The sequence below is a fragment of the Aotus nancymaae genome, unplaced genomic scaffold (genome assembly GCF_030222135.1).
Source record: "Aotus nancymaae isolate 86718 unplaced genomic scaffold, 86718_ANA_hifiasm-v0.15.2.pri h1tg000007l, whole genome shotgun sequence".
Taxonomy (NCBI): Eukaryota; Metazoa; Chordata; class Mammalia; order Primates; family Aotidae; genus Aotus; species Aotus nancymaae.
This window is the reverse complement of record NW_026988418.1, coordinates 16,895,425-16,906,303: the sequence shown is the minus strand read 5'-3', so window position 1 is coordinate 16,906,303 and position 10,879 is coordinate 16,895,425. Positions and strand designations below refer to the sequence as shown.

The following is a 10,879-nucleotide window of genomic DNA, read 5'->3' as shown; positions in this document are numbered from 1 at the left end:
CCCCACAAGGACTGGACAGAGCACTGTTCCATGAAATGATACACAAACAAAGTAAGCAGTGTTCTTATAATCCTGTCAGAAGTATTTCCTATACAGTTAAAAAAAATGGCAATTTACCAGTCCAGATTACATATAAATGAATGTCTGGCACACACAAGGGATGTGAATTAAGCAAAGAAAGTTTTCTGGCAGACATAGTTTGTAATTGATTCTGTAAGATGATGTGGATTGGTAGAGGAAATTAGAGGGGCACACACAAAAACATGGACAACAGGAATAAGGACATCTTGCATAAATATATATTTGTGTAATTGTAGTAGAGAAAGCATCAATGGGCCATGGGCCTAAGTATTTATGGCTAAAAATCAAATAACCTACATGCAAATTAAAATTTCATGAGAAGGAAGTGAGCCAAAATGATGTAGAGATCAAAGAATATCTGCCAGATACCTGAACCAACAGGGTTCTATTGGTAAAGAGGAATGGACAGCTGGCTTTTAGGTAAACAACAGTATCTGCCACTCTGTATTCATTAAATGGGAAGAACATCTATCTTGCATACTTGTGGTAGGATTACAGATGTTTATAGCAACTGGCAAAGAGTAAATACCTAATAAGTGTTTGTTATTGTTTTATCTAAGCACTCTGTGATTATGTTTTAGAGCTTTTGAAAATTCTGTTTGGGGACAATTTGGGATATTAGCTCTGCTTTGGTATATATTTAAAATGTGTCTGGCATATAAAGGAAAAAATCTGTTGAATGGATGAATAAAGGAATATATTTTCACTCGTTTCTTTTCAACAAATAAAAGAAACAAAATATATATTTGGCCTTCTGGAAAGGAAAGGTCTACTTAATTCATCAATTGAAGTTTGCAGGAAGAATGCAGTAAAAGTATTATGATGATTTCTATACAGAAATGTTACCCAACATCATGTAACTACCAAGGAAATAATAATTGTAGTTGTGTGCTCTGTAATGGTGAAATATTCTTATAGGCTCCTTTCAGTTGTTACTGACTTTATAACTGGGTTATAGTAAAGTTATTTGCTATGGCTTGGATATCTGACCTCTCCAAACCTCATGTTGAAATTTGATCCAAATTGTTGGAGGTGGGGCCTAATAGGAGGCATTTGGGTTATAGGGGTGGGTCACTCCTGAATGAGTGGGTGCAGTCCTCACAGTAGCAAGTGAGTTCTGGAAGCTCCATAGTTCCTGAGAAAGCCTGTTGTTTAGAAGAGCCCAGCACCTCCTTCCCCTCTCTCTTGTCTCCTCTCTTGCCTTGTGATTTCTGGCCATCTCCTCTTGCCTTCCACCATGAATGGAAGCAGCTTGAGGCCCTCACTAGAAGCAGATGTTGATGCCATGCTTCATGTACAGCCTGCAGAACCATGAGCCAAATAAACCTCTTTTCTTTATAAATTATCTAGGTATTCCTTTATAACAACACTAATGGACTAAGACATTATTGAACTAATAATTGTCTAAGAAAAGTTTTGTTCTGATGATTTCCTGATTGGTTTCTTTAACTTGTACAAATACATGGTTTTAAACAATATTTTAAGGCCAAGTGTAGTGGCTCATTCCTGTAATCCCAGCACTTTGGGATGCCAAGGAAGGCACATCACTTGAGTCCAGGAGTTTGAGACCAGCCTGGGCAACATAGTGAGACCCTCACCTCTATAAACAATTTTTTAAATTAGCTGGGCATGGTAACACATGCATGTAGTCCTGGCTACTTGGGAGGCTGAGGTGGGAGGATTGCTCAAGCCTCAGGAGGCTGAGGCTGCAATGAGCCGTGATCACGTCACTGGGTGAGAGAGTAGACCCTGTCTCAAAACAAAGAAATATTTTAGTGGTACAGAACAAGTCTCCCATAGAAATGAGATCAATTTGATATAACCTCTGCTTTCATAAAGCTGACAGTGACCCTTGGTACATGTTAAAAAAATCCAAGTTGTACCTTTAGGAAATGGAGGGCTAAGGGTGCAGTAAATGTAGATGCTATTATTACTCTAGCCCTCTTTACTCCTTATTTTCTCTAAACTCCATTTCTGATAGATTGAGCACTTCCCAAAATAGGCTCCATGATAGACTATGTCTATGAAATGTGAATAGGTATGATATAAAAAGGGGTTCTGGGCTGGGCGTGGTGGCCCACGCCTGTAATCCCAGCACTTTGGGAGGCCAAGGCAGGCAGATTGCCTGAGCTCAGGAGTTCATGACTAGCTGGGCAACAAGATGAAACCCCGTCTCTACTAAAGTACAAAAAATCAGCCAGGCATGGCGGTGGGCGCCTATAGTCCCAGCTACTCAGGAGGCTGAAGCAGGAGAAATGATTGAGCCTGGGAGGTGGCGGTTGCAGTGAACCAAGACTGTGCCACTGCACTCCAGCCTGGGTGACAGAGCGAGACTCCATCTCTACAGAAAAAGGGGGCTGGGGTTCTGGCCAGGTTCAGTAGCTCATGCCTGTAATCCCAGCACTTTGGGAGGCCAAGGCCAGGGGATCAGGAATTAGAGATCAGCCTGCCCAACATGGTGAAACCCCATCTCTACTAAAAATACAGAAATTAGCCAGGCATGGTGGCACACACGTGTAGTCACAGCTACTCCAGAGGTTGAGGCAGGAGAATTGCTTAAACCCAGGAGGTGGAGGTTGCAGTGAGCTGAGATCTCACCACTACACTTCAGACTCAGTGACAGAGGGAGACTCCATCTCAAAAAATTTAAAAAATTAAAAAATTAAAATAAATAGAAAACGGGTTCTGAGATCCAGGAAAATTAGGAAACCCTAAATTAACAAAGCCAAAGTCTTTTTACTAAACAACTTCTCACTCTTCAGTGTGTTTATGTGTCCTGTAAATCTCCAAGAGCAAGCTCTGACACAGCGTTTTGCAACTGTTTGTTCATTATAGGCCATCTCTCCCCCAGGAGTCTTTTTAGACGATTTTACTAATCACCCTTTCCTTCCTTCTCACTCTCCCCCAAAATTAAATACTAAGGAATAGATTTGACTGGGGGCCCACAAACCATTGTACTAAGATTCTTTGCCCCTTAAGAACCATTCCACCCCTTTGGGGATGATATCACCTCAGTTGAGAAGCATGACCTAGTGTGAAATGCTTCTTGTATTAGTCTGCTCTCACATTGCTCTAAAGAAATACCTGAGGCCAAGTGCAGTGGCTCATGCCTATAATCTCAGCACTTTGGGAGGCCGAGGTGGGCAGATCACCTGAGGTCAGGAGTTTGAGACCAGCCTGACGAACATGGTGAAACCCTGTCTCTACTAAAAATACAAAAATTAGCCTGGTGTCATGGTGGGCACCTGTAATCCAAGCTACTCAGGAGGCTGAGCAGGAGAATCACTTGAACCTGGGAGGCAGAGGTTGCAGTGAGCTGAGATCACAGCATTGCACTCCAGCCTGGGTGATGTCAGTGAGACTCCATCAAGAAAGAAAGAGACAGAAAAGAAAAAAGAAAAGGAAAGAAAGAAAAAGAAAGAAAGAAGAAAGAAGAAGAAGGAAGGAAGAGAAAGAAAGGAAGGAAGGAAGAGAGAGAGAGAGAAAGGAAAAAAGAAAAAAGAAAGAAAGAAAAGAAAGAAAAGAAAAGAAAGAAAGAAGAGGGGAGGGAGAGGAGGGGAGGAAGAAAATACCTGAGACTGGGTAATTTATAAAGAAAAGAAGTTTAATTGGCCCATGGTTCCATAGGCTATACAGGAAGCATGGCAGCATCTGCTTTTTGCAGAGGACTCAGGAAACTTACAATTATGGTGGAAAGCAAAGGGGAAGCAGGAACATCTTAGATGGCCAGAGCAGGAGGAAGAAAAGAGAGTGGGGAGGTGCTACACACTTAAACAACCAAATCTCACGATAACTCATTCACTATCACTAGAACAGCACGGAGGGGATGGAGCTAACTCATTCATGAGAACTCTGGCCCCATGATCCAGTCACGTACCTCCAGGCCCCATATCCAACACAGGAATTACAATTCAACATTGATTTGGTGGGAACATAGATCCAAAGTATATCACTTCTCAAACTCATTTGAACACAGGCTTTTTTCAATTGGACCAGTGTCCCCAGGAACATACTATGGGAAGCCCTAATTTAGTTAGTATGGGATATTTTAACATTTCATTGGTCTCTTCTGACTCACAGGCAGAGAATTTTCTTTAATACTTAAATTCCTGGTAGAAGACTATTATAAGGAGAGGAGTTTTATAAAAGGCTTGTTGATTGAGAAAACTTGTATCTGCCACTGTTCTCCCCTCTGGCCATCATTCCCAGTTTGGGGTGAGAATTTTATACTAGTCAACTTTAAAAAAAATTATGGTATGATATACATAAAGTGTATAATGTGCTCTAATCTTAAGAGTACAGCTTGATAAATTTTCATGGGTGAATACTGAAGGAAACCAGATTCTGTCACATCAAAATATGCCTTTTTGACTTTTTTTTTTTTTTTTTTTTTTTTTTTAGCTAAAGGCAATTAAGAAGCAGATGTAGGGAGCGCTCTGCCTTCTTTTTGTTTGACTAAAAGCAGGACAGAGAATTACAAAGAAAAAAGTTCTTTCTCTCCACCCACCCTGCTTTCCCGCCTAAAGACAGGATGTAAATTCTTCTTTCCAGCCTTTATCAGCTTAGAGGCAGTGCCAGAGGAATCGGAGCAGACTTTACTCCATTAGTTTTCCCATAAATTTACCTTCCTACATTTTCCCACCTCTAGGAGCTTGGGATTGCTTTTCCTTTGTCTTGTTATGTTTCTAAAATGTATCGTGCTATGTTAGACATGCTAAATAAGCCAGACTCTTAAGCTACTGCTTAGAGTTACTTTTCTCCCACATTATGTATACTACATGTGTTATTAAACTTGCTTGTTTTTCTCTTGTTAATCTGTCTTTTATTGCAAGAGTCTGTCCCAACTATAAACTTATGAGGGTTGAGGGAATACAATTTTTTATTCCTGTCAATACACACCCAGTTCAGGATATAAGCACTGAATTATTGATCAGAAAACCTGATCAATATGAATCATTACAGCTCGGCCTGGTACCTGCTGCCATGCACCTGGGAGGAATGCTGAGCTGTGGGCTGACACACATGGCCATCGTGCCCCTGGACCTGGTCAAGTGCCACATGCAGGTGGATCAGAAAACCTTAAAAAAAAAAAAAATCCTTGCCTTCCCATCATCCACATACTGTAATATGTAGTTTTCAAACTTTAGTGAAGTTTAGTGAAGAATCCACCTATGAGTGTATCAAAATCACTTATTTCTACTCACAGAGATTCTCATTCAGACAGTCTAGAGTGTGAGCTGAGATTTTTAATAAAGCACTCCAGGTGATTCTGATGCAGGTGGTCTGTAAATCACGCCTGTGAGAAACATAGGCCTGCCCTACAGGATAAAAGTCAAAGTCCCGAACAAGACATTAAGGCCTTTCCTAATTCGATCCAATTTTATTTTTTCATGCTCAACCCTTGCTGATTTCTATCATACTGAATTAATCACCTCTCCTCAGTAGGAAATGCACTTGGTTTGTTTCCTTTAACCTGAAATTGCCTTTCTATTCTTTTTTATGTGGAAAACTCCTACTTATCCTTCAAGACTCAGCTACACTGTCACTTCCTCCGGGAAATCTTCTGAACCTCATCACGCAAAATTAGTTGCTCCTTCACTGTTCATCTAGAACTTTATTCAAATTCTGTTATAGGCTGGGCATGGTGGCTCATGCCGGTAATCGCAGCACTTTGGGAGGCTGAGGCAGGCGGATTGCTTCAGGTCAGGAGTTTGAGACCACACTGACCAACATGGTGAAACCCCATCTCTACTAAAAGCACAAAAATTAGCGGGGTGGGGTGGCACATGCCTGTAATCCCAGCTACTCGGGAGGCTAAGGCAGGAGAATCGCTTGAACCCAGGAGGCAGAGGTTTCAGGGAGCCAAGATCACGCCACTGAACTCCAGCCTGGGCAGCAGAGCGAGATTCTGTCTCAAAAAAACAAACAAAAAACAAATTTTGTTATAGTACTTATCAAAATACTGACTTTTTTTTCTTTAAAAAAAATCTTTTAGAAACAAGCAGGAGTGTGTCTTGTTCTTTGCTGAGCCTCCAGCCCTGCACAGTGCTCAGCACAGAGTGGGTAAAGGAATAGATGATGTATGCTACTGATTTATACCTGGAGTCATTTAGTTCTCATTTTTCAGGCCAATGAAACTGCAACCTTCCCAAAAGAACAGGGCTTTCGACTCACTTTCGTATTCTCCAAAATCAGTAGTCAATGAAAAGAAAATACCTGGCAAGTGAAAATAATCAGCCCGCCCCCCTCCTAAAGTCAGCGAGTGCTCCATGCTTCCTAGGCTCCCACTACAACCGTCGTTGGAAGACAGGAGTCGTGTGTGAGCTGGAGGAAACTGTCACCTACCTGCTAGGTGAGAACGTTACGTAAGGCGGGAAGCCACAGGCTGTCTCTGCGCATTCGCACCATGGAACGCCGCTGCCATGGAGATGACCATTCCCCTAAACCGGCATAGTTGGGTAAGGACTTGAGAAAGGCCTCTCAGGAAGGCAACAGTGCATGGCGACTCTTCACCGCCTCGCCTACCTCCTCATCTACGTACTCGCCTATTCCTGCGTTTACTCGTGTTTGTACTTGTTGGTTTATTTTCTTCGCATTTTTGTAGAGGACTAGGCAGCCAAGCTGGACCAAAGTCACCAGGGTAGTGAAGACCCGGCCTACCACCCAAGGTGAGCTCTGGGACACTGGCCAGGTGCGGCGGGCACGGGTTCCTGCAGCTACAGGAGCCCATTGGGCTGAAGGGGCAAAGGGGCGGGACGTGCTGGAGGCGGGGGGAAGGGGCGGGGCAACACCGCCTACTTAAACCGTTGGGTCACGCAGCACACTGCGCAGGTGCAGGCCAAAGCGCTGTGGGCAAGCTGGGCTAGCTACCCTTGCCTGGACCGTTGGGTGGGTGGGCTCGCGGGGGAGGTTCAGGGCAGGGTGTGTCTGCACCCAGCGCGGCCATGGATGACCCTGGCGGCCGCCGTGCACTGCAGGAAAGAAGCGTAGGCCGAGGTGGCTGCAGGCCGTGGCGGCGGCCGCGGAGGAGGCCAGCGTGGAGTACGGCTCCGCCCGGTACCTGCTGCTATGCGGCTTGGGCGGGATGCTGAGCTGCTGCCTGACGCACACGGCCATCGTGCCCCTGGACCTGGTCAAGTGCCGCATGCAGGTGGACCCCGGCCGGTACAAGGGCATCCTGAGCGGCTTCGGAGTGACAGTGCGCGACAACGGGCTGCGCGGCCTGACCCGCGGCTGGGCCCCGACCTTCTTCAGCTACTCTCTGCAGGGCTTCTTCAAGTTCAGCCTTTATGAGGTCTTCAAGATCCGCTACGCGGAGCTTCTGGGCCCAGAGAAGGCCTACGCATGGAGAACCGGCCTGTACCTGGTTGCCTCGGCCAGCGCCGAGTTATTCGCCGACATCGCGCTGGCGCCCATGGAGGCAGTCAAGGTCCGCGTGCAGACGCAGCCAGGCTACGCCAGCACCCTGCGGGCCGCGGCGCCCAAGATGTACGGCGAGGAGGGCCTGTGGGCCTTCTACAAGGGTGTGGCGCCGCTGTGGCTGCGGCAGATCCCCTACACCATGATGAAGTTCGCCTGCTTCGAGCGCACGGTGGAGGCGCTCTACAAATATGCCGTGCCCAAGCCCCAGAACCAGTGCACCAAGGCCAAGCAGCTGGGCGTCACCTTCGTGGCCGGCTACATCGCCGGCGTCTTCTGCACCATCGTGTCCCATCCCGCTGACTCGGTGGTGTCCGTGCTGAACAAGGAGAAAGGCGGCACGGCCCTGGGCGTCCTCCGAAGACGGGAGTTTGTGGGCGTGTGGAAGGGCCTCTTTGCGCGCATCCTCATGATCGGCACCCTCACGGCCCTGCAGTGGTTCATCTACGACCTGGTCAAGGTGTATCTCAAGCTGCCTCGCCCTCCCGTGGCACAAGCGCCCGAACCCCTGAAGAAGAGAAAGTAGGCATGGAGTTGTGAGCCGTTGTAGACACAGTGGGTCCAGATTTCCATCAAGTAGGGAATCACATGCACACAGCGCTAGTGTGTAAGATGTTAACATTTTGGGGAGAGGTTACTTAATATGCAGTCTGCGTTCTCTTTAAATGACTGATTACTTCTTTTTGGCAATTCCAGAGGATTGCAAACGTTTCGTTTGGGGGTTTGAACCATTATCTTTGGGGAGTTGGCATGGTTGCTTTAACTCAATAGCTCTTCAGCAATTAAAAGGAAAAAATTCTTAACAGGAAGTAATGTTAGGTAGTTTAGGGTCTCTAGGTGTTATCTCCTTTGATTTGCCCTTTCTGTAGAGATTATCCAAGCATAACTACTGAATGGCCTACAAATGAGGTTTTAAGGTCAGCACAACTATATGGATGGGGAACAAAGTGAGATTCTGGCACATGGTGTTCATCTCAATAGAAATCCGGCACCTATTGAATAGATGAAGGACTCATCGCATATTTCCTGTTCATGTCCATTACAGGTAAAAATTATTAAAAGTTAAATTGTGACTTATACTGCCTGGTAGCTTAGAATGTATTCACTGTTTTCAAAGAGACATGAGAAGATCTGCATTTTCTCCTTTTGCTTTGTCCCTTCTCTTCCTGATGTTGCTGATTAGAACATAGCTCTCTCCAGGAAGTGCTACAATTGGATCAATGTGGAAAGCCAGAAAGAGATGAAGGGCAGGCTCTGGGAATAAATATGTAAAGAAAAGCCTCTGTTCTCCAAAGATTTCTTTTGTATAACTCAGCTTTCAACAGCCATACATCCAAAGAAGACCATACCACCCTGACATAAAAAAAAAAAAAAAAAGTGAAGAAAAACCCCCAAACCCTGCAAATTCCAACTACTGTCTGTTGAATATTAAAGAATGGTTTTGGCGACTTTGGAGGGAAAAATCTCATGTTAAGTATAGTAAATGCTCTTCACTTAATTTGGTAGATGTTTCAGTGATCTTTAAAATGATTGAGATTCATAAAATTTATTGAAATTATAAAGCGTGTTTTTGGGTCTCTGTAGTCTTCACATCTCTGATTGGGGAAATTTTACAATCAGTGAAATTCTGTGGATTAGAGATGTTTGTAAAATGTGTATAAAAAAACAAAGTTCAATAAGGCATTTGATATAACTTACCAAAATATAACATGATTGCCTTAAAAACTTGTTTAAATTAGACTATCAAACGTAGAATATATTAATGTTTAAACTTTGTAATAGTAAACTGTTTAGCAGTTAATAGAAGTTTAAAAGTGTCTAGATTTAAGTATGTCCGAACTGTCTTGGTTGAATAATAAAGAGACGAAGGAAAAAGTCAACTTTTGAATGAGATGGAATGAAATTTATTCATATTTAATGCTTCTATTTATCATATTATTGGGAAGGATCATTATCTATTGTTAAGACACCTCAGTTTTCCTTAGGAGGTTAGTGTCCAAGTTTGTTGAAAAGGAATTATCAGTGAAGGAGAATGATAAACTTAATGCAGATTCATTTTTGTAAAATTTTTAAGCAAATACATTTCGGTCTATTGTCTTGTAAAATGTAGGAAGTACTTAAACAATTTTTATGTACTTTTAGTAATATAATTTTGGAAATTGCTGCAAAATCTGTGGCTTTCAAGATAGTAAGAGACCACTTGTTCTGGTCTGTGGTATTTCATGATTGTTCTGTTGATAATACCAGATAATTTTTGTAATATATATGGTGTATGGGTTTATTGGCCTGGCAGGTGGCTCACATCTGTAATCCTAACAGCTTAGGAGGCCAAGGAGGGAGAATCGCTTGAGGCCAGGAGTTCAAGACCAACCTGGGCAACATAGTGAGATTCCCTATTGGGAGACTGAGGTGGGAATATCACTTGAGACCAGGAGTTTGAGATTACACGAGTTTGAGGCTATGATTGTGCCACTGCACTCCAACCTGGGTGAAGAGCAAAAGAATTTACTTAGTTTGGGCAGCAGTTTTCATATTCAGTTCCTGTACATTCTATTCCCCCCTCCCTTTTTTTTTGGTGGCTTACAAATGTATGAATAAATAGGGAGGGATCGCTGACAATAGAGAATAGAGAATAAAGGTAATTTAAGTAAAGATAACAAGAATTCAGAATCATTAAGGTTTTTCCTAGTTATTATTTCCTTGGAACAATTTAAATTTTTATTCAATGTTTTACCTTGACTGTGTAGGAAACCAGAATATGCTGCCCCAAAGTATGAAGGATTGTTGAGCAGAACAGAAGCAGCAAATGCAGGAAAGCTCTCTGCCCTCCCCCATTTGCAAAAGAGCAGGACATAAATTTACAGTGACAAAAAGTACCTTGCCTACCTACCTACCAGACAGAACAAAGATTAACCACTGAAAACAACTTCACACTCTTATAGGCATAGAGATGATACTATAGGAATCTGTATTAACAAGCTTTTACTAGCTAGCCTTTATGTGCAATTTATTGCCTTCCCCCAAGGTGCTGTCCCTAAAGGCTCAAAAGTCCTTTCCTAAATTTTCTCTAAATAAATATTTGCTGGGTTTTCTTTGAGACAGGGTCTCTGTTGCCCAGGCTGGAGTGCAGTGGTGTGATCACAGCTCACTGCAGCCTTGACTTCCCTGGGCTCAGGTGATTGAGCCTGAGCCCACCTCAGCCTCAGCTTCCTGAATAACTGGGATTACAGGCACACACCACCATGCCCAGCTTGTGTGTGTGTGTGTGTGCGTGTGTTGGTGGAGACAGGGTTTTTCTATGTTCCCCAGGCACACACCACCATGCCCAGCTAGTGTGTGTGTGTGTGTGTGTGTGTGTGTGTGTGTTGGTGGAGACAGA

At 43.7% G+C, this 10,879-nt stretch overlaps 1 protein-coding gene across 1 annotated transcript; it reads left to right on the top strand.

Moving 5' to 3' along the window:
* Positions 1-7,063: 7,063 nt before the first annotated feature.
* Positions 7,064-8,026, top strand: LOC105710210 (solute carrier family 25 member 3-like). The gene has a single exon (XM_064370502.1). It carries the CDS (start codon positions 7,166-7,168, stop codon positions 8,024-8,026), a length of 861 nt encoding a protein of 286 aa, XP_064226572.1. The 5' UTR covers positions 7,064-7,165.
* The last annotated feature ends 2,853 nt before the right edge of the window (positions 8,027-10,879 follow it).

Coding starts and splice junctions, on each gene's coding strand:
- LOC105710210 (XM_064370502.1), top strand. CDS start 7,166: ATGCTGAGCTGCTGCCTGACGCACACGGCCATCGTGCCCCTGGACCTG.